Genomic DNA, 23860 nt, shown 5'->3' on the forward strand with positions numbered 1-23860 from the left:
TGTTTCTAACTAGTTGATTTCTGCCCTGGGTTTGATTATTTCCTGCCATCTACTCCCCTTGGGTATGTTGGCTTCTTTTTGTTGTATAGCTCTCAGTTGTGCTGTTAAGTTGCTAGTATAGAATCTCTCCAGTTTCTTTATGAGGGCACTTAGTATTACAGATTTTCTCCTCAACACTGCTTTCATTGTATCTCATAAGTTTCGGTATGTTGTGCCTTCATTGTCATTAAATTCTAAAAAGTCTTTAATTTCCTTCTTTACTACTTCCTTGATCAAGTGATCATTGAGTAGAGCATTGTTCAACTTCCAAGTGTATGTGGGCTTTCCGTCCTTTTTGTTGTTACTGAAGAACAGCCTTAGTTCATGGTGATCTGATAGGATGCATGGGATTATTTCAATCTTCTTGTATCTGTCGAGGATTGTTTCATGACCAATTATATGGTCGATTTTGCATAAGGTACCATGAGGTGCTAAGAAGAAAAATATGTGTGTGTGTGTGTGTGTGTGTGTGTGTGTGTGTGTGTGTGTGTGTGTGTGTTAAATCCATTTGGTCCATAACTTCTATTAGTTTCACTGTGTCTCTGTTGAGTGTTTCTGACCAGTCCATTGGTAGAGTGGGGTGTTGAAGTTTCCCACTATTATTGTGTAAGGTTCAGTGTGTCCTTTGAGCTTTAGTGAAGTTTCTTTTATGAGTGTGGGTGCCGTTGCATTTGGGGTGTTCAGAATTGGGAATTCCTCTTGGTGGATTTTTCCTTTGGTGAATATAAAGTGTCCTTCCCCATTTCTTTTTATAGATTTCGGTTGAAGGTCTGTTTTATTGGATATTAGAATGGCAACTCTAGCTTGTTTCTTAGGACCATTTGCTTAGAAAACTTTTTTCAGTCTTTTACTCTGAGGTAGTGTCTTTCTTGGTCATTGAGGTGTGTTTCTTGTATGCAGCAAAATGCTGGATTCTGCCTGTGTGTCCAGTCTGTTAACTTCTGTCTTTTTATTTGGGAATTGAGTCTATTGTATTGAGAGATGTTAAGGACAGATGATTGTTAGTTCCTGTTATGTTTGTTGTTGGAGGTGGTATTATGTGTGTGTGATTCTCTCCTTTTGGATTTGTTGGAAGATGATTAATGTTTTGGGTTTTTTTTCTGGTGTAAACACCCACCTTGTATTGGAGTTTTCCTTCTAGAATCCTCTTTAGGGCTGGATTAGTAGATATATATTTTCTAAATTTGGTTTTGACATGGAATATTTTGGTTTCTTCATTTATGATGATTGGGAGTTTTGCTAGGTATAGTAGTCTGGGCTGACATTTGTGTTCTATTTGGGTCTGCATGACATCTATACAGGAACTTCTGGCTTTTAGAGTCTCGGTTTAGAAGTCCAGTATAATTCTGGTAGGTCTGCCTTTATGTTTTCCCCTTACGGCTTTTAATTTTCTTTCTTCTGTGCATTTAGTGTTTTGATTATTATGTGATAGAAAGATTTTCTTTTCAAGTCCAATCTGTTTGGTGTTCTGTAGGTTCTTGTATATTTATTGCCATCTCTTTCTTTAGGTTAGGGAAGTTTTCTTCTATGTTTTGCTGAAATGTTTTCTGGTCCTTTGAGCTGGGAATCTTTGCTCTCTTCTATTCTTTATTGTTCTTACATTTGGTCTTTCCATTGTGTCCTGTATTTACTGGATGTTTTAGTTTAGGAGCAATTTATGCTTTGTATTTTCGTTGACCATTGTGTCAATATCTTCTATAGCATCTTCTATGCCTGAGATTCTCTCTTCTATCTCTTGTATTCTGTTAGTAATGCTTGCATCTGTAACTCTTCCCTAGATTTTTCCATTTCTGGGGTTGCTGCCATTTGTAATTTCTTTATTGTTTCCACTTCCATGTTTAGGTCTTGGACTTCTTTCTTCAATTCCTTTACCTGTATTTATTTAAGGAGTTTATTTGTTCCCCCCCCCCTTTTTTTTTTTTGGTTCTTTTTTTCAGAGCTGGGGACCGAACCCAGGGCCTTGCGCTTCCTAGGTAAGCGCTCTACCACTGAGCTAAATCCCCAGCCCCTATTTGTTTCCTCTTAAAGGGCTTCCACCTGTTTGCCTGTGTTTTCCTGTATTTCTTTCATGAGTTATTTATACCTTAAAAGTCTCTATTTATCTTCCTGAGATAGGATTTTAGGTCATTGTCATGCTTTTCAAGTGTGTTGGTTATCCAAGGTATGCTGTGGTGGGAGAGGTGGATCCCGATGGATGAAGCCAAAGTACATTGGCTTCTGCTGCTTATATTCTTACTCTTGCCTCTCACCATCTGATTATCTCTGGTGTTATCTCCTGGAAGATCTGCAGATGGGGGTGCACTGAGAGGGGCAGACATGATGATCTGCTCCAGTTAAAGTGCCGACTGGAAGGGAGGACCGTTTTATTCTTATGTACTGTTCCTCACTGATTTTTATGAGTTGATGTGTATGAAAGATTACATTGTGTCTAATAATTTAGTTTCCTTAGTACTTTTTGTTGACAGTTTGGGGGTTGTTTGTTTGTTTGTTGTTGTTTTTGTTATTGTTGTTATTGGGTTTTTGAGACACAGTTTCTCTGTGTATCCCTGGCTGTCCTGAAACTCCCTTTGTAAATTGGGTTGGTCTTGAACTCAGAAATCAGCCTGCCTCTGCCTCCTGAGTGTTGGGATTAAAGGCATGTTCCACTATGCATGGATCTTGTTGACATTCTTAAGTGTTCCCTTCTTTTTTTAAACCTTGTGTGCCTAACACTCTCCAGAGTGACTTTGCTCTAAGATTCAAAAGTACGGAATACTTCACAGATGCATTTGTCATCCCTAGCACCACACAGGTAAAGTATTATCCATAATTTTTATGACTTCTCTAGACAGACAAACTGACAGCAGTCTGAAGCTGGAATAGGCCATTTCAGTGGTGGGCTAAAGCTTCGGTGATGGTCTGGAGTCTGCCTTTGGTCTCACGGTGCACACATTTCGTGGTCAGATGACAGGCTGGTAGGAACTACTGTCATGTCAGTGTTAGGTGTCCCCTACTCAATAGGGTCTGGAAGGTGTTGCTTCCTTCCTTGGTCTAGTGCATTCATGAGTTCTCAGGCCTAGTTTTCCTCATATAACTCAAATATACCTATGTGCTAATGTGGGTACAGTTTACCTTGGTAAGTTTACTGGCTGATGTCCTTTGTACTTTTAAGGTTGTTATTTTTCAGTCTGTGCCTCTCGAGTGGTTCATGGTGGGTGGCATTGTTGATGTGCACAGCCAAGTGCAGAGGTGGTCTACTTCTGCAGCTCTGTTCCTACTGCAGTCAGATGCCGTTTGCAAGATGGACCCTCTCAGAGCAAAGGACAGCCTGGAAAAATGCTGGTTTATACAGTATGACGTAGCTTAGGTAAAAGAACACTGTGACCTCAATGCTCAAGTGGGTTTTTTTTCCCCTCGTTCTTTTATACTCTATGGCCCTCCTTATCAGAACTGATTTTTCTGTAATCAGAAGTTCTACCCAATAAAAGCCATCCAGGCTGCAGTGTCAGGGTCATGGGGATCAAAGGCTACACTTCACTGTGTTTTAACAGCATGAAATTGTTTCTGAAACTATCAGGGATTTAGAATTGTTAAAACCCATTTTTAAATTTGTTGAAAATGTTTTTCTCATTTTTAATGCTTAGCATGGCCTTTTAATTTGTGAGGCTTTAAAAAAAAACTATGTGCAGCTCTCTGCTTCTGATAGTGAACAAATTGCCCCTACTGGATAGAATGATGATCTCTAAGACAATATATCAAAAGCACTGAAGGGACTGGGAAGTAACACTTAGAAGAATATGGTACTGAACCAGCTTCCTGCTTTGTACTCTTCTAGTCTTACTCATACCCCGGGGGAGCTTGAAAAATCAGAAAATGCAAATCTCATACTATTACAGGTAGAAACTAACTGGGAGCTTGGGGATGAAAACAGCCTCATAGAAGAAACACCATGTTCTGGTTATATTGTATGCCATATGTTTGTTTAGCACCAGATACGGTCAAGATAGTCTCGACTGTAGAGGAATGATAAAGAAGTTAGACTGAGAACTCAGCTCATATCTAGCATGGGAAACAACAGCTTGAGATCAAATCTAACAAACATTTTATGGTTTGGTAGCATAGTCATTTTTAGAGGAGTATAACAGAATGTCAACTCCTCAAACCGTGTCTTTCACCGTGCTCACAATCTAAAGTTAATAGCTACATGAAGAAGCGGAAGACGTAACTCGTGCTCAGAAAGCAGTCAAAGGAGTTAAAGACGCAAGAAGACTTAGATCTTGGATTTGTCAAAAATGGTATTGTGTACTCAAGGGTATAAAGGAGAGCACATTTTGATTAAATAGGAATTCTTAAGAAAAACATAGACTATAAAAACAAATAGAAATCCTAAAACTTAACAAGCCACTTGGACTGCGTTAGAAAGAGTCAGTGTACTTCAAGATTAAAACCGTGGAAGTTAACCAACCAAAGAACAAGGGATGGTGAGGGAAACACAGAAAGAAACACGCACAGACCTACTTGTGAGTATTTAGAGTAACCAAAGGAAAAGAGAAAAAAATGGAGTTGGACAAAGCATTTGCAGAAATGACTTACACTTTCCAATTTTGTCATAAAACAGATTTATCATTTCAAGAAAATCCACATCAACTTTGATTTGCCCAGGACATACATCAGAAAATGTCTGAGCGCTCTGCAGTCATGTTCCTTAAATCAGTTGTAGGGAAAAATGGGTCATCACATGTCAGGAACAGGGATGTAAGTGGTGCTCACTTACACTGATAAAGGAAGCCAGCGGCAGGGTCACATCAAATCCTGGAAGGAAAATGGTCAACTCTGAGATCTACCGCTGTTGTGAAACACGCTTTCTGGTGATGTCGTTGTTTGGTTGGAGACAGGGTATTCCTATGTAGCACTGGCTTTCCTGAAACTCTTTATATACACCAGGCTGACCTTGAACTCAGATGTCTTCCTGCCTCTGCCTTCCAATTATTGGTGTTAAAGGTACGCACCACCACACCCAGCTTGAAATATTCTTGAAATACAGCAAAGAAGTAAATTTATTCACATGAAGGGAAACCAGTGGGCATACCTGGATCACATGAAATGCTAAGAACATTCTATACTCTGTAGAAAAACGAAGCGACTTGAATTCAGATCTTTGAAGAACGCCATGGTTAATATGCAGATAAACAGAACTCCTTCAGTTTTAAAAATATAGAATGTGAGGTTTAAATATGTGCATGTAATAGGTCATGTTCTCAATATGTTATCTATACCAACAATGGATGATAGGAGACTATAGAAAGCTAAGGGTATACATTATAATATTTAGAACGATGGTTCTCAAACTGATCTTGAGACAATTAGAGTTCTAAATACTAACAGGGTTCTCAGGGAGCTTTGTAATATGTTCCTATTACCATAGAACATGCTAAAGATTAAAATAGTAAGCTGTTAATTCATTGATAAACAAAAGAATTACATATAAAATCTATAATCTTTATGAGTAATTATGTTCTATTTTAAAAATTAGCAGATTGATATGCTGTACAATTCAAGTCTCCTTAGTGTCTGACTTGGTAGAATCTGGGCTTTCATGTCTGAACCTTTATGCACTGTGCTAGGATATATTATTATTCAGATTGAAATAAATTCAAAAAAACCTAGCTTTACACAATTACGTACTTAGAAAATAGAGAACTTTAACTTTTTCAGGTAATTGTGGATGTTTTCTATAGCACTATAACAAAACTCAGAAGTGGCACTTCCCGAAACGTTACCATGAAGAATCTAAAGCAACGAGTGACTTTTTATTACTCTATTTTATACTTGGAAAATTTTTATGAAATTCTGCTTTGATCGTTTGGAATAAAAGTTGTCACCGATCTTCAAAATGTTGTATTTGGCAGAAGAGCAGCTTGGTCTTCATGCAGCTCTCCCGCCCCAACAACGGGAACAGGGGGCTGTCCCTGAGTCTGTTGCCTGCCTGCCTGACCAGGCTGCCTTGTCTGGCCTCAGCAGGAGAGGATGTACCTAGTCCAACAGTGACTTGGTGTGCTGGAGGGAAGGGGTCAGGGTGACACCAGAGAGAAGGTAGAATAGAGGGAGGACTCGCGTGGAGGGGTTCTGGGTGAAGAAGAGGGGCTGGTATTGAGCTGTAAAGTGAACGAATAAATTTTTTTAAAAATTAAATACTACATACAAAAAATGTATTTCATAAAGTTGAGTCCCAAATCACACATGTCAGTCTCTCGCCATCTCACCACCAAACCCTTGTTTATAGAAAATATGACACGTGGAAGCAAGTGTGTATAATTTCCCAGAACCTAACTTTCACTTGATAGCTCCAATCTCATTTAATCGGTAACTGTTTTATTTAAAGGTATAGGCTTGTTTTGCATGCATTATAAAAAATACAACCTCATACCAAGTCTGAATGGCCACTGTTTGCCCGCTAAAGTTGTCTGACAAGTAAAAAGTACTGTCCTATTTAAAAAAAAAAAAAAGTGGTTATTTCCATTTCCGAATCAATTAATCATGCAAGTGGTTTTCTCCACCAGTATTTCCATGTGAAAATGAAGTGCTTTAGGGGCACAGACCATCCTATGACCTGGATTATTTTTTTTTCTTTTCTTTTTTTTGGAGCTGGGGATCGAACCCAGGGCCTTGCCCTTGCTAGGCAAGCGCTCTACCACTAAGCTAAATCTCCAACCCCGACCTGGATTATTAAATAAACAAGTCCTCTAGGGTCAAGGTTTAAATATTTTTATTGTTTCATCAATGTATTAGAGTGGTGCTTACCAAAAATCCTGGCTCTTGGGAGGCTGAGGTAAAATCAGGAGTTCTGAGCCAGCCTTAGCTTCAAAGAGCGTTTGAGACCAACCTGGGCTCCGTGAGATGCCACCTCAAAAAAATGAGGAATTTTTTTTTTTTTTATGCAACTCACCAAAGCATTTTTTTTTTTTGGTTCTTTTTTTTTTTTTTTTTTCGGAGCTAGGGATCGAACCCAGGGCCTTGTGCTTCCTAGGTAAGCGCTCTACCACTGAGCTAAACCCCCAGCCCCGCATTTTATTTTTTTTATTTATTTTTTTTTTATTAACTTGAGTATTTCTTATATACATTTCGAGTGTTATTCCCTTTCCCGGTTTCCGGGCAAACATCCCCCTCCCACCTCCCCTTCTTTATGGGTGTTTCCCTCCCCATCCTCCCCCCCTTGCCGCCCTCCCCCCAACAATCTAGTTCACTGGGGGTTCAGTCTTAGCAGGACCCAGGGCTTCCCCTTCCACTGGTGCTCTTACTAGGATATTCATTGCTACCTATGAGGTCAGAGTCCAGGGTCAGTCCATGTATAGTCTTTAGGTAGTGGCTTAGTCCCTGGAAGCTCTGGTTGCTTGGCATTGTTGTACATATGGGGTCTCAAGCCCCTTCAAGCTCTTCCAGTTCTTTCTCTGATTCCTTCAACGGGGGTCCTATTCTCAATTCAGTGGTTTGCTGCTGGCATACGCCTCTGTGTTTGCTGTATTCTGGCTGTGTCTCTCGGGAGAGATCTACATCCGGCTCCTGTCGGCCTGCACTTCTTTGCTTCATCCATCTTGTCTAATTGGATGGCTGTATATGCATGGGCCACATGTGGGGCAGGCTCTGAATGGGTGTTCCTTCTGTGTCTGTTTTAATCTTTGCCTCTCTATTCCCTGCCAAGGGTATACTTGTTCCCCTTTTAAAGGAGTGAAGCATTCACATTTTGATCATCCGTCTTGAGTTTCGTTTGTTCTAGGCATCTAGGGTAATTCAAGCATTTGGGCTAATAGCCACTTATCAATGAGTGCATACCATGTGTGTTTTTCTGTGATTGGGTTACCTCACTCAGGATGATATTTTCCAGTTCTGACCACTTGCCTGCGAATTTCATAAAGTCATTGTTTTTGATAGCTGAGTAATATTCCATTGTGTAGATGTACCACATTTTCTGTATCCATCCCTCTGTTGAAGGGCATCTGGGTTCTTTCCAGCTTCTGGCTATTATAAATAAGGCTGCGATGAACATAGTGGAGCACGTGTCTTTTTATATGTTGGGGCATCTTTTGGGTATATGCCCAAGAGAGGTATAGCTGGATCCTCAGGCAGTTCAATGTCCAATTTTCTGAGGAACCTCCAGACTGATTTCCAGAATGGTTTTACCAGTCTGCAATCCCACCAACAATGGAGGAGTGTTCCTCTTTCTCCGCATCCTCGCCAGCATCTGCTGTCACCTGAGTTTTTGATCTTAGCCATTCTCACTGGTGTGAGGTGAAATCTCAGGGTTGTTTTGATTTGCATTTCCCTTATGACTAAAGATGTTGAACATTTCTTTAGGTGTTTCTCAGCCATTCGGTATTCCTCAGCTGTGAATTGTTTGTTTAGCTCTGAACCCCATTTTTTAATAGGGTTATTTGTCTCCCTGCGGTCTAACTTCTTGAGTTCTTTGTATATTTTGGATATAAGGCCTCTATCTGTTGTAGGATTGGTAAAGATCTTTTCCCAATCTGTTGGTTGCCGTTTTGTCCTAACCACAGTGTCCTTTGCCTTACAGAAGCTTTGCAGTTTTATGAGATCCCATTTGTTGATTCTTGATCTTAGAGCATAAGCCATTGGTGTTTTGTTCAGGAAATTTTTTCCAGTGCCCATGTGTTCCAGATGCTTCCCTAGTTTTTCTTCTATTAGTTTGAGTGTATCTGGTTTGATGTGGAGGTCCTTGATCCACTTGGACTTAAGCTTTGTGCAGGGTGATAAGCATGGATCGATCTGCATTCTTCTACATGTTGACCTCCAGTTGAACCAGCACCATTTGCTGAAAATGCTATCTTTTTTCCATTTGATGGTTTTGGCTCCTTTGTCAAAAATCAAGTGCCCATAGGTGTGTGGGTTCATTTCTGGGTCTTCAATTCTATTCCATTGGTCTATCTGTCTGTCTCTGTACCAATACCATGCAGTTTTTATCACTATTGCTCTGTAATACTGCTTGAGTTCAGGGATAGTGATTCCCCCTGAAGTCCTTTTATTGTTGAGGATAGTTTTAGCTATCCTGGGTTTTTTGTTATTCCAGATGAATTTGCAAATTGTTCTGTCTAACTCTTTGAAGAATTGGATTGGTATTTTGATGGGGATTGCATTGAATCTGTAGATCGCTTCTGGTAAAATGGCCATTTTTACTATATTAATCCTGCCAATCCATGAGCATGGGAGATCTTTCCATCTTCTGAGGTCTTCTTCAATTTCTTTCCTCAGTGTCTTGAAGTTCTTATTGTACAGATCTTTTACTTGCTTGGTTAAAGTCACACCGAGGTACTTTATATTATTTGGGTCTATTATAAAGGGTGTCGTTTCCCTAATTTCTTTCTCGGCTTGTTTCTCTTTTGTGTAGAGGAAGGCTACTGATTTATTTGAGTTAATTTTATACCCAGCCACTTTGCTGAAGTTGTTTATCAGCTTTAGTAGTTCTCTGGTGGAACTTTTGGGATCACTTAAATATACTATCATATCATCTGCAAATAGTGATATTTTGACTTCTTTTCCGATCTGTCTCCCCTTGACCTCCTTTTGTTGTCTGATTGCTCTGGCTAGAACTTCAAGAACTATATTGAATAAGTAGGGAGAGAGTGGGCAGCCTTGTCTAGTCCCTGATTTTAGTGGAATTGCTTCAAGTTTCTCTCCATTTAGTTTAATGTTAGCAACTGGTTTGCTGTATATGGCTTTTACTATGTTTAGGTATGGGCCTTGAATTCCTATTCTTTCCAGGACTTTTATCATGAAGGGGTGTTGAATTTTGTCAAATGCTTTCTCAGCATCTAATGAAATGATCATGTGGTTTTGTTCTTTCAGTTTGTTTATATAATGGATCACGTTGATGGTTTTCCGTATATTAAACCATCCTGCATGCCTGGATGAAGCCTACTTGATCATGGTGGATGATTGTTTTGATGTGCTCTTGGATTCGGTTTGCCAGAATTTTATTGAGTATTTTTGCGTCGATATTCATAAGGGAAATTGGTCTGAAGTTCTCTTTCTTTGTTGGGTCTTTGTGTGGTTTATGTATAAGAGTAATTGTGGCTTCATAGAAGGAATTTGGTAGCGCTACGTCTGTTTCAATTTTGTGGAATTGTTTGGATAGTATTGGTACGAGGTCTTCTATGAAGGTCTGATAGAATTCTGCACTAAACCCGTCTGGACCTGGGCTCTTTTTGGTTGGGAGACCTTTAATGACTGCTTCTATTTCCTTAGGAGTTATGGGGTTGTTTAACTGGTTTATCTGTTCCTGATTTAACTTCGGTACCTGGTATCTGTCTAGGAAATTGTCCATTTCCTGCAGATTTTCAAGTTTTGTTGAATATAGGCTTTTATAGTAAGATCTGATGATTTTTTTAATTTCCTCTGAATCTGTAGTTATGTCTCCCTTTTCATTTCTGATTTTGTTAATTTGGACACACTCTCTGTGTCCTCTCATTAGTCTGGCTAAGGGTTTATCTATCTTGTTGATTTTCTCAAAGAACCAACTTTTGGTTCTGTTGATTCTTTCTATGGTCCTTTTTGTTTCTACTTGGTTGATTTCAGCTCTGAGTTTGATTATTTCCTGCCTTCTACTCCTCCTTGGTGTATTTGCTTCTTTTTGTTCTAGAGCTTTTAGGTGTGCTGTCAAGCTGCTGACATATGCTCTTTCCTGTTTCTTTCTGCAGGCACTCAGCACTATGAGTTTTCCAAAATGAGGAATTTTTAATGTTAACCAGAAATGCATGGTACATAAGGGTAGAATCACCATAAAACAATTTTCATTTGTGACCTTAAAACAATTTTTATTGGATCTTCATTTACAGGGAAAATTATAAAAACAGTATTTGCCATTTAAAGCATTCATCCTGCCTGCATTTAAATTTCCGATTCCTTTTGCTTTAAGCTCTGAATGATTGGTCTCAAAAAGATGCTGCAGCTTAAGTTGGACCATGGTACTGTTCAAAACCATGTTCTGTTGCAGAAGACATAAAAGGTAAACCCTTAAATTTTATAAGACCTATCGAAAGATAGCCGCCGTTATCTTTTTGTTTCTCACTAACAGTTTTATGCTGTTCCTTTGAGGTAGATTGAAGGAATCTCATTGGCTCAGATAGCTCTCCGACACTTCATGTTTCTTAACAGCTTTCCTTTGTAGGGCAGCTGTATGTTGAGGACAACATTCCTTAATTTTTCTCTTTTAAACACTTTTGAAAGTGTTTTGTGTGTGTGTGATACATGTATGCGTATTTGTGTGAGAACTCCTTCGTGTGTGAGTGCAGACATGTGTGAGGTTCACCACATGTGGAGACACGAAGGCTCCTTTTGCTGTCAGCACTTGCCTTCCTCTGGGTCAGACCCACCCTCTTTATCGTCTGCCTCTGCACACACCAAGCTAGCTGGCCCACAGAAGTCTGAAGGTAGATTGCTGGGCTTAGGCAGCAAGTATGTTACTGAGCCATCTCCTGAGGCCACATTGTATCATGTTAACCACTCTTAAATGCGTAGCCATCACCCTTAGGTTCATTCAGAGTGTTACACAGTCATCCTCTATATCCATTCCCAGAACATTTCTCTCACCACATACCAAAACTCTGTACCCCATTCCCAAGCCAAGTGAAAAATCGGGTACAGAGCTTAGCAGAGAATTCTCAACCGAGGAATCTGGTGGGTGAGAAGCACTTCAAGAAATGTTCAACATCCTTAGTCACCAGAGAAATGCAAATCAAAACAACCCTGAGATTCCACCTCACACCAATCAGAATGGCAAAGATCAAATTTTCCACAACCACCTGGAAATCAATCTTTTCCCAACTTGAAAGCTACCGTTTCGTCCTGTTGACAGTGTCCTTTGCCTTACAGAAACTTTTCAGTTTCATGAGGTCCCACCAGCAATGGAGGAGTGTTCCTCTTTCTCTACATCCTTGCCAGCATGTGCGGTCACCTGAATGTTCCTAGGTTTGGCCTTTTCATGGAGTCTCAAATTCCCTGGACGTTTTGAGCCAGAAACCTTTTTTACATTTGGCATTTCATTGATCAATGTATCAATTTCTTCTGTGGTATCTTCTACGCCTGAGACTCTCTCTCCTATCTCTTGTGTTCTGTTGGTGACACTTGCAGATGGACATTTATATTTGTTCCATTTTCTTGATAAAATAATTTATCTTCTCTTCCCCATTCTCTTTCCTAGGTTTTCCACCTCCAGAGTTGCCTCCATTTGTGTTTTCTTTATTGATTCTGTTTCCATTTTTGGTCTTGGGCCATTTTATACATTTCGTTCACCTGTTTGATTGTTTTCCTGTATTTCTTTAAGAGATTTCTTTGTATCCTCTTTAAAGGCCTCTATCGTCTTCATGAGATGAGATTTAAGGTCAAGAGCTAGGCTCTGATGGCTGCACATTGCACTGGCTTCTGTTGATCATGTCCTTGTGCTTCCCTTTTGCCATCTTGTTGTCCCTGGTTTGCTGGCCTGGTAGTCAGTCCCTGGGTGTCCCAGGTTAGAGCAGGCCTCCTGGGAAGCAGGCAGAGCTGTGGGGTGGGGAGAGGGTACTGGTCACAGATTACAGGTGGAGGTGTGTACTAGAAGGAAGATGGAGCTCCCATAGGGCAGAACTCAAAGCCGCTGGGCTTGCTGGGGCGGGCTGGGGGTAAGAGGGCTGGGTGTGGGGATCTTAGTTGAGTGTCCCAAGTTGAAGCAGGCCTCCTGGGCTTATAATTTCTTTAAGTAAGTTGATCTCAAAATTTGTGTGAAAAAGCAAAGAACCTAAAATAAAATAGTGGAGGGGTCTATAATTTTGGAGGACGATGACGGTTTTCTGTAGTTGTAGTCTTCATTACGGTTCGTGACCGTAGATGACTGCTGGGTACTTACCCGGTGAAGACAGGAGCATTTCATGTAAACTTAAGTACCCATGTACAGCTAATGGATACTGTATTGAATGGTGTAGAAAGTAAAACTGAAAAGGAGAGATATTTCTGACTTACGGTTGTGAAATGTATTCAAAAGGTACATGGATTAGGAACGTGCTGTTGGCCTAAGAACAGACAAGCCAACCGTCGGATCGGAATTGACAGCCTGGAAACAGAGTAACAAAGCTGCGGCCAACTTCTGACAAACAAGGCAATACCTCACAGTGGAGGAGACGTTCCACTCAATAAACGGTGCTGGCAAAACTGCACAAGTGAATACGGGTTCAGTCCTGTCAAGAAGATGTTCTAAAACCCGAGAGGATAAAACTGTTGGGAGAAACAGGGACTGCTTTTCAGAAGACACTGGGGTAGGGAAGGGCATCCGGAACAGAATCTCGGGAGCACAGGAGGGAGCGCCAGGTTCAACAACTGAAATTTAAAAGTTTCTGCACAGCAAAGGAAACTGTCCACACTGTGGGCTGCAACCCAGAGAATGGGTGGAATTTTTCACCAGCTAGACTTCAAATGGGGCCAATGCCCAGAATTTACAAAGCAGTGCAGAAACCAAGTACTAGGAAATAAAACTGCCAATCCACAAATAGGCTAATGAAATGTAAGTTTTAAAAAAGGGAGGGAGGCGGGGCTGGAGACATGGCTCAGTGGTTAAAAGCACTGACTGCTCTTCCAGAGGTCCTGAGTTCAATTCCCAGCAACCACATGATGTGGCTCACAACCATCTGTAATGGGATCCGATGCCCTCTTCTGGTGTGTCTGAAGACAGCTACAATGTACTTACATATAAATAAATAAATCTTTTTTTTTTTAAGGGAGGGAGTGAGGGAGGGAAGAAAAGAGGGAAAGAGAGAGAAAAGGAAGACCCAAAACCATTTTAAAGTATTCGACATCCCTGGACATCAGGAAAAGGCAAATTAACCTGATATGATATTCTAGTCAGAATGGCTAGCATCAGAAATCTGCCAACGAATGCTGGAGAGAATGTGGAAGAATAGGAATCCTTAGTGACTGCTGGTGGAGGTGCAAATTAATACATAGAGATCAGTTTGGAGTTCCCTTAAAATATTAAAATAGAACTGCCACATAACCAAACTAATCTACTCCTGGGCATATACCCAGACAACACCATTTTACACTCATGTTTATGGGTGTTGGAATAAATATATTTTACCAAGGAAATGGAACCAATCCAGATGTCTGTCCGCATATGAAATGTGATCATGAGACTGTGGTTTATTCACAAAACGAAATATTATTTGGCAGTAAAAAATGAAATTCATAAGAAAATAGATGGACTTAGAATGCATAATATTAATAAGTGAGGGCACACAGACTCAAAAATAAAGAACATAGCCATAACATAAGCATGTTTATATACAGAGAGACCTAAGTATGGATATAGTATGACATTTAGAAAACAGACCAAGAGGGGTTGGGGATTTAGCTCAGTGTAGAGCCCTTGCCTAGCAAGCGCAAAGCCCTGGGTTTGGTCCCCAGCTCCGAAAAAAAAAAAAAAGAAAGAAAAAAAAGAAAAAAAAAGAAAAAAGAAAACAGACCAAGAGATGGCTGAGTGGTTAAGAGCACTGACTGCTCTTCCACAGGTCCTGAGTTCAATTCCCAGTAACCACATGGTGGCTCACAACCATCTGTAAGGAGATCTGATGCCCTCTTCTGGTGTGTCTGAAGACAGCAACTGTGTATTCATATATATGTCTGTGTGTGTATGTATGTATATATACATGTGTGTATGTGTGTATGTATATGTGTATATATGTATGTGTGTATATATGTATGTATGTGTGTATGTATGCATGTATGTATGTGTGTGTGTGTGTGTGTGTGTGGGTTTGTGTGTGTGTATGTATGTGTGTACGGTTCTAACTGTCTAGAAGTTCACTGAGATGTGCGCAGTTCAGGCCTGGGCAAGCGTTCGTGTGAGTGCCTACCTAACCTAGATGTATGAAGGTTTTATTTGTGAATTATTATAGTACAGTGGTTTTAAAAATAAGAATAGACAAATAGCTCAGTAGGACAGAATAAGAACTTAGACACCAATTCATTTTCGTGCTGTGTTCCGATCTCTGATAAATATGCTAAACACGATCCAAATGGAAACAGAATTATTTTTAACCAGTAGAGACAGAGCAATTGGATATGCATATGGAATACAGTAGAACATCCTAGATCTATCATTCATATATCTATATATATGTATGCATCTATGCATGTGTGTGTGTGTGTGTGTGTGTGTGTATGTGTGTTCAAAATGGGAAAAAGTCAAAATCTAAAAGAAAACAAAGACCTGTCAAGTTATGTCAGGCCAATATTACTTAAGCCATAGAAAGTAATAACCAAGAAAACTCAAGTAAATAAATTAGATTTAATTAAGCTTAAAACATAATCAAAAGGCAAGAGTAGGAAAATACAGACCGTGGGCTTTAAAAAAATACCTACAATGCACACATCTAACAAGGAGCTAGTGTCCAGCATATATACAAATCCATCATCTAGTTACTTTTTAGAGACATCCTAAGTTGGAAGGTGTTAAAAGGTTTGAATAGATCGTTGACAACATGGATAAACATCGAAAAACCAGTATCATTAGTAACCATGGAGAGGCAATGAAGACATTGTTACACATCTACCAGCAAACCTAGGAGTAAAAGGTTGCCAACCTAGATGGGTCTAGGGCAGGACGGCTGCATGAAGCCGCTGGAACTGAGACTTGGACGGAAGTAAAAAATCGTACACCCATGTTGGAAGAAGGCATAGCCATTTCTGAAAGCAGCTGAACCTCTACCTGCTATACAGCTCTTGAGCATCTGCCCAAAAGGAGTGAAAGCATATATCCACATAAAGTTGAGGATGTCCGTGAAACCGGCTTGTTAAGAGAAACCCATACGAGCGGCTATCACACAAACAGATTGATGAAATGGTACAGTGGAGTGAATATAATTAACTGTCCCAGCTTGCCTGGAATTGTCGAGAAAGTGGGCCTTTCAGGAAAGCCATGGCCAACCGTAAAGACCCTAGCAATGGTGAGAGGCAAGCATTGGTGACACAGAGACTGGTCAGCTAAACAAAACCTGCAAACAAGTCCACGTTCTCGGATTCTGCTTACATGGAGCCCTACAAGAGGCAGGGCTGCGTTGAAAAATCAGAAATGGGAATATTTCTATGTGGGGACGACTGGCACTGTGGGGACTCTGCATCGATGATGATGGCCTATGTCTTGGCAGAACTGCTAACGTGCACAGTGGTCGCACCCTTTTTCCATGTGTTAATCCCGTGCTTTGTAGGATAACACGCATTTGTTTTCTAAATCGCTGTTATTCTCCCATTTTTCTATATAATTAATTTGCCTATAAGCTGTTTTTATGAATTACTTCTTTGCTATTGATTCTTTGCCCATTTCCCCCTTAAGAACAACCTTAGACTATTTATAGGTTTAAGCAGAGTTAGCCCATTTTATTCAAGCAGTTATTTTATTTTAAAAAGTGCTCTCTCCGTTAGGGCTGCCCTCCGGGGCCCCGACCTCACGGACCCTAGCCACGCTGACCTCCTGCCTCTCATAGCCTCACTGGCGACCCCTCCAGGCCGGGCCGGGCGCAGCACTCCAGGCAAGCGCGGCAAGCTCCTGCGCTCTCCAAAGGATCCCGTGCCCCCCGGGGCAGCAGGGAAGGGTAATGCCCTCTGTAATGGAGAAGCCCAGTGCGGGCTCCGGGATCTTGTCCCGAAGTCGGGCCAAGACGGCACCCAACGGCGGACAGCCGCACTCGGAGGATGACAGCAGCGAGGAGGAGCACTCTCATGACAGCATGATCCGAGTTGGAACCAATTACCAAGCAGTAATTCCGGAGTGCAAGCCTGAGAGCCCTGCGCGCTACAGCAACAAGGAGCTGAAGGGGATGCTGGTGTGGTCACCCAACCACTGTGTATCCGATGCCAAGCTTGACAAGTACATTGCGATGGCCAAGGAGAAGCATGGCTACAACATTGAACAGGCACTTGGCATGCTTCTGTGGCACAAACATGACGTGGAGAAGTCACTGGCTGATCTAGCCAACTTCACTCCCTTCCCTGATGAGTGGACGGTAGAGGACAAAGTGCTGTTCGAGCAGGCCTTTGGGTTCCATGGCAAGTGCTTCCAGCGGATCCAGCAGATGCTCCCTGACAAGCTGATCCCCAGCCTGGTGAAGTATTACTACTCTTGGAAGAAGACCCGAAGTCGAACTAGTGTGATGGACAGGCAGGCCAGGCGGCTGGGTGGCCGCAAGGACAAAGAAGACAGTGATGAGCTAGAAGAGGGACGAGGAGCTGTGAGCGAGGGAGAACCGGATACCGGGGACCCCAAGCGAGAGCCTCTGCCATCCAGACCTCTGAACGCACGGCCTGGTCCTGGGAAGAAAGAGATCCAGGTATCTCAGTACCGCCACCACCCACTTCGAACTCGGAGACGTCCGCCCAAGGGCATGTACCTGAGTCCTGAAGGCCTCACTGCAGTATCGGGAAGCCCAGACCTTGCTAACCTCACACTCCGAGGTCTCGACTCACAGCTCATCTCTCTTAAGCGCCAGGTTCAGAGCATGAAGCAGACCAACAGCAGCCTCCGCCAAGCACTGGAGGGTGGCATCGACCCTCTCCGCCCCCCTGAGGCCAATACCAAGTTCAACTCCCGCTGGACCACAGATGAGCAGCTTCTGGCTGTACAAGCGATTCGTAGATATGGCAAAGACTTTGGGGCTATTGCAGAGGTGATTGGGAACAAGACTCTGACCCAAGTGAAGACCTTCTTTGTGAGCTACCGTCGCCGCTTCAACCTGGAAGAGGTGTTGCAGGAATGGGAGGCTGAGCAGGATGGGGCCCCCACAGCTCCAGTCCCTGTGGAAGAGGCCAGGCGAGGGGCTCCTGTACCAGCCACAGCCCTGGAAGAAGATGACGAGGTCCAGATTACATCTGTCTCAACATCAGTACCCCGATCAGTACCCCCTGCTCCGCCCCCACCTCCACCACCCACCTCGCTTTCCCAGCCTCCTCCACTGCTGAGGCCACCTCTGCCCACAGCTCCCACACTGCTCCGCCAGCCACCTCCCCTGCAGCAGGGCCGCTTCCTGCAGCCCCGGCTGGCCCCCAACCAGCCTCCACCACCTCTCATCCGCCCTGCCCTGGCTGCCTCTCGCCACAGTGCCCGCCCTGGTCCTCAGCCCCCACCTACCCTGGTTGGAGCCCAATTGGAGCCCCCTGCACCCTCACTTTGAGCCCTGAATCCTCCACTGCCCAGGGGCTCCTGAACCCCTTGGCTGGGTATCTCTGGCAGCACTAAGGACAGAAGGGACTAGGGCTCTTGCCAGGTCTTTCAAATACCCAGAGCTGCCAGCTGGCACAGCTTGGACCTGTGGGTTCTGCATGTGTTCCTGGCAGTTGAGCTTGTAAACCCCCAGCCAGGGGCTAGATCTCAGGGCCTGCAGGGACTCTGGCTTCCTGGCTGTGACTGGAATGGCTGCCTCCTTGCCTGCCTGCCTGCCTGCCTTTGGAGGGCTTGGCCTCTGGGCCTACCCTTTGTGTGTGGTAGTGACTGAGCCTGGGGGCTGAGGGAGAGCTGGTGTGTTAGCTGGCCTCACCCACCTTTCCTTCCTTTTAGCAATAAGTCAGGTGCAGTGGAAGGGGACTGGGGTGGGCATGGCAGAAGCCTTGTGGGAAGAATGTTGGGAAGCTGTGAGGAGGCCCACTCTGTCCACCCCCAAAAGCTTGGAGAAAGAAGGGTTGGGGACTTACACAGACATGGGTTTATTTTTCAACATTTTTTAAAAAGAAATAAATGCAACCTTAAATGTAAAAAAAAAAAAAAAAAGTGCTCTCTCTCTCTCTTTCTCTCTCTCTCGCTCTCTCTGGTGTGTGTGTGCACATGTGTGACCTTGTACTTTGATGACTAATTTAAGTAATTCATACAGCATTCTTTTTTATTCATACTTAACAGAGTAGTCCCAGCTACCCAGGAGGCTAAGATAGAACTTTACAGAAGCTCCGAGAGTTCAAGAACAGTCAGGGATCATAGTGAGACATTTTCGTACAAATTTTATTTATAATGTATGCCTTAATCAGATATCTGTCTCCAGACGAGAGAATCATGAATGGGGTGGCCGCAGGTTCAGAGTTGGATTTCTTCATACAACAAGCAGTATTGGTGTCAGTGCTACGATTGCATGGAATATTTGAACTCGATAAAACTTTGAAAAAGCAAAATGTTAAGTCTTGCGTAATTGCCCTAAATATAACAGGAGGAGGGATTGTATACATTATATGTGCTTCCGGGAAATACGGCATGCTTTTAAATTATACAAACTCTTTTTAGATATTCCAAATTTTACTTTTAAAAGTGGTCTTCATGGGGTTGGGGATTTAGCTCAGTGGTAGAGCGCTTGCCTAGCAAGCGCAAGGCCCTGGGCTCGGTCCCCAGCTCCGAAAAAAAGAAAAAGAAAAAAAAAGTGGTCTTCATTACAATTTTGAAATTTGAGAAAGCTTTTTTAACCATACTCAATAAGTTAGTAAACATATACAAAGAGTTACTTACTTTAAGAACATAAAAGTGTAAGAGATAATATTGGTAGGTCTTCAACTTTAAAGAAGTAGTATCATCCTCTGGTCATTGGTAGCAGGGTCAAGAAGGCCATCTTAATCATCCAAATGTCGACCCCATTCTTCCATTAAGGTCCAATGAAGAAGAATTAGATAATCCAACAAGGGAACAAGTGTTAGCCTTAACATCCTAGCTGGATCCCTGGATTCTACACTTGACATAACAGTGGTTTTTATTCCCAATGGCCATTGGGTGGTTTCCCCACCTGAACTGAAACCATTCTCTTCTGCTTTTTTTTTTTTTTGAAACGGTGAATTTAAACTTTCTTTTAACATAGCATCATATTGAGACATAAACAGTCCTTGAAATCACTGGTTCTCATGAGATGGAACATTCAATGCAACAAGGTGTGTCCTGACGCCACGAGACTTAAGAAGTTAACTGACTCAAAGAAGTCAGGCAGGGTTCTGCTCACGGAGCAGGGTGCTGAGATAGGCTCCACTGAGCTGGACCTGCAGCTCACCGTTTGAGGTAGTCTCCTCATTTTGCATGGAGTCGGGATTCAGAACAGCGAACAATCCAACATCAGGTTAATTCTGCTTCCTGATCCACAAAACAGTGCCACATTACTAGGGCTGTATGGCATTGTCTAAACATTGAGTGGGTGTCATGCTCTGCTGTAAGTCCTTATTCTAGGGAGATGTTCATCAATACTTATGATCATGAACCAGCACAAACAGCACAAGGAGCCCTCCCAACAGGGTAAGTTTCATGGCTCCAGATGACAGTAAACAGAAACAGGCTACCCAACATGTTATTGTATAAAATGGAGTTTAATTCTGGCCGAATAATTATAAACTCTTTTCTTCTTGAATGTCATAAAGGTCAGAGGGATTACTCCTATGGGAGCACTCCCTGATGATCTCAGGTCATATACCAGCCCTGGACCTTGTGTGCCAAGTGCTGTAAGTGTCCCTTAAGCTAGTGACAACTGAACACAACTTCCAAATTACCATCTTGAGTGTTTACTTGAAGTAGATCAGTATCTCTGACGATGGCGTCACCTCTTAGAATAATGTTTTTAACTCACATGAAAAACATGTTGGGTTGCAGAGGAAACCAGTTGTCTTCAAGTAAAGACCCCATATTGAGAGCCCTTGCAAACAGTGTCATAATCCCCTTCCTCGTAGTCAATGTGGTTGAAAACCAGTAAGTTATACACGCTAAACGCCGTAGTTCAGACATTTGAAAGCTCAGTCAAACACCTGGTTTACTTTGTCAGCAACATGCTGTCACTCAAAGCACTATCATCCATTTCCTAATAAAGTAAATATACAAGGAACTGAGTTTTTGTGCCTGCTTTAATAGGGGGAAAAAGTGTATCAAATGGACAAGTGTTTCCCTTTCCCCTTCCCACTCTGATTAGCTACACCGACTAGAATCAATTATGGCTCAAATCATTGGCCAGTTTGTCTACTCATGTGTTACCACAGGAGTAAGGTGACTTCGGTAAAACGAAATCTTCCAGGTGCCATTTTGGCAAGTGGGCAAAGCACCTACACATATGAAACACAGCATATCATTCTAGGAACTGGAATTACAAGCAGGATAACCAAGGGGTGACCTGAGCAGGTGTCCACCCTGCTTCCTAGGGGACTTTGTAAGAGGTGACTGTGCTGTATACCGATGAACAGCTCGCTCACCATGGGAAACATGTTAAAATCACGACTGTGCTTTTCTCTTCTCTAGGGTATGTCTCTGTGCCAGACTGTCATCGTGGGCTCTGTGGTCTTTCTTCTCTACTCTTCCAGAGCTTGTTACAATCTGGTAGTGATCACCATATCGCAGGATACCTTAGAGAGTCCATTTAATTATGGCTGGGATAATCTTTCAGATAAGGTAAGGGCCTGACACATTACCAGCCTACAGTTAATACAGTGGGTAATTAAATCCTAGCAAGGACATTCAGTGTCTGACTCAGACATGTTTCTATGCAGTCTCCGCTTTCAATAGCCCTGTTCAAAACTTTAAATTTGCCCATGTGCATGTGACACCTTGAAATCTTGAGTTCTTCATGAAGTTTTATCAAAGAAATAACTTATTTTGTAAATGATAGTGCTAGAAACCTTTTCCTCATAAGCTTAGTTACTAACTTTTAAAGTGATGTGTTAATATCACTAGGAAATTGTCTGGCAGTAGCCGGTGATAACATAGCTAATGTACTGTAAGGGTGAAAGAAGTATATAAACTCCTGGTACTTTGCTCAGTTTTATATATAAATAATTACTTCTCTAAAATGTGTTTTAGCAGCCTTGCAAAGAGCCTTAGTGGATCTTCGCAACATTGTAGCTGTGCATGTTTACCCGATCGACGTGTCCCATCCCTTCCTAAACATGCAGTCTGACAGCTTCATGTTCTTTCTTTGTATTAGTTTCACTTGGCACTGACTCTAAGGCTGTCTAGAAGACTATTTCGTTCATTCAATAAGAAGATGGCCTCTGCACATGTGATTCCATGTGGCAGATTCTCTTTACACCTTTTCCTGTTTCGCTTTTCCCAGCATCCGGTAGAATAGAAAGAACGTCAGTGTCTAGAGTAATCCCAAAGTGTATTTTAAAAATCAGCAGTAAAGGGGGCTGGAGAGATGGCTCAATGGTTAAGAGCACTGACTGCTCTTCCAGAGGTCATGAGTTCAAATCCCAGCAACCACATGGTGGCTCACAACCATCTGTAATGGGGTTGGGTGTGTCTGAGGACAGTCACAGTGTACTCATATACAAAATAAATAAATAAATCTTTTAAAAAAAAATCAGCAGTGAAGACTTACTTAGCACGTCTCGTTTTTCCACAGGCCTAACAGGGCTACCGTGTCTGTGGGGAAGTTGGAACAGTAATCCCTTCCAACTAACCCTCTTCAGACTATGGTGGCCCAAATGATATCAGTCTGCATTATCTGGGGACTAAAATTATTTTTCCAAGCAAATGCATTAAAAAAAGTTTGTCTTATTGTAATAAAATTCAGAGTAGTGTTATGGTCCTTGAAGGAAAAATAGCCATTATATGAGAAATAACAAAATACAGAAAAATTCAGTGCTTTCGTGTTTATACTTGATGTATGTGATTGCTTGAAATGTAAATAAGAGAAGGCCCGTGTGCTGTGCTCTGTGGACAGGCTCGGGGGGAAGATGGAAATGGAGTAGACTACATGGTCTTCGGAATGGTCCTCTTTCTGTGGGAGCATGTACCAGCATGGTCGGTGGTACTATTTTTCCGGGCACAGAGATTAAACCAGAATCTGGTAAGCTATCATAACATCCCCCAAGGCTCAATCCCATTTTTAAAAGCACAGGATATTTATCTGGAGTTTCTGTTTTTAGCAGAATTTGGGGTTAAAACTCAGAGATTGTGGTCTCTGCCTTCACCCAGGCTATAATGCTATGTCCACAGGCTCCCGCTGGCATGATCAGCAGCCACAGCTACAGCTCCAGGGCTTTCTTTTTTGACAATCCAAGACGGTATGACAGCGATGACGACTTGCCAAGACTGGGGAGCTCACGGGAAGGAAGGTAGGTGTAACTGGTCACTTGCCGAATTAGTTTCGAAGTAGATAGGCAAGAACAACTCTGAGCCTCAAGCCACCCATCGAACGGGTGATTTGGCAGTACCCGTCAATAGCACACCATCAGGAGATACTGTAGCTTAACACATTACATCTTAACGCTGTGGTAGGACACGGCTCTGTAAAGAACTGTCGGCTGTCCTGAACCCTTTCCTGAAAATGCTGAGAGTAAAGTGGTACGGAATCATCTCGGGACCCCTTCCTGGTTCAGAGTCAGAGCATACATGCACTCTCATGCATGTTGACGGGCATGAAAGGATTGCTGTGCACAGTGTATCTGCGTGTATGTTTCTAGTGCAGTCCCAGATCAAAAAAACAAATCTTCCCATGCCGTCCACTTCCAAAACCGCTGTGAAGCCTTATCATTCACCAACAGGACTCTCTCAGCTCGGTTGATTTTCCGTAATTCCTGCCTCACCCAGACAAGGCACTTAACCTAGTTTTCACCTTTGAGGCAGTGGTTAACACTCAGCCTGCCCAGTGGCTTGTACTGAGGACTAAAGGAATACGTGGACATACAGATGTGCTGGAACAAAGCACAGCGCACGACAGTAGAACAGCATGGCCAGGCACAGTCTGCCACTCCTGCGAATCATATGTCTTGTGATACATGTCACAGATCAGAGATAGAAGCCATTAAACTTGGTAGGAAGTCGTAATATTTTGCACATTTATTTTAATGTATTTCTGTGCTGGGAGTT

At 42.4% G+C, this 23860-nt stretch overlaps 3 protein-coding genes across 6 annotated transcripts in view; all 3 read left to right on the top strand.

Moving 5' to 3' along the window:
• The window catches only part of Rps10l6 (ribosomal protein S10-like 6), a 489065-nt gene that overhangs the window by 157382 nt on the left and 307823 nt on the right, over positions 1 to 23860 (top strand). The window lies entirely within an intron of this gene.
• Gpr137c (G protein-coupled receptor 137C) overlaps positions 1 to 23860 on the top strand; it is a 66396-nt gene that overhangs the window by 39487 nt on the left and 3049 nt on the right. For 3 of the 4 annotated variants that reach the window (XM_039093254.2, XM_063274202.1, NM_001134541.4), the window contains 3 exons: positions 21290 to 21439; positions 22713 to 22838; positions 22988 to 23106. In XM_039093254.2, coding sequence (XP_038949182.1) covers positions 21290 to 21439; positions 22713 to 22838; positions 22988 to 23106 — 395 coding nt within the window. Of the gene's footprint in view, positions 1 to 13045; positions 13765 to 21289; positions 21440 to 22712; positions 22839 to 22987; positions 23107 to 23860 lie in introns of those variants that run through there. The other variant, XM_063274203.1, reaches the window with a different exon arrangement.
• Rcor2l2 (REST corepressor 2 like 2) lies at positions 16502 to 19419 on the top strand. The gene has a single exon (XM_039093787.2). The coding sequence runs from the start codon at positions 16650 to 16652 to the stop codon at positions 18219 to 18221; it is 1572 nt and encodes a 523-aa protein (XP_038949715.1). The 5' UTR covers positions 16502 to 16649; the 3' UTR covers positions 18222 to 19419.

Source organism: Rattus norvegicus, chromosome 15 (assembly GCF_036323735.1).
Source record: "Rattus norvegicus strain BN/NHsdMcwi chromosome 15, GRCr8, whole genome shotgun sequence".
Classification (NCBI taxonomy): Eukaryota; Metazoa; Chordata; class Mammalia; order Rodentia; family Muridae; genus Rattus; species Rattus norvegicus.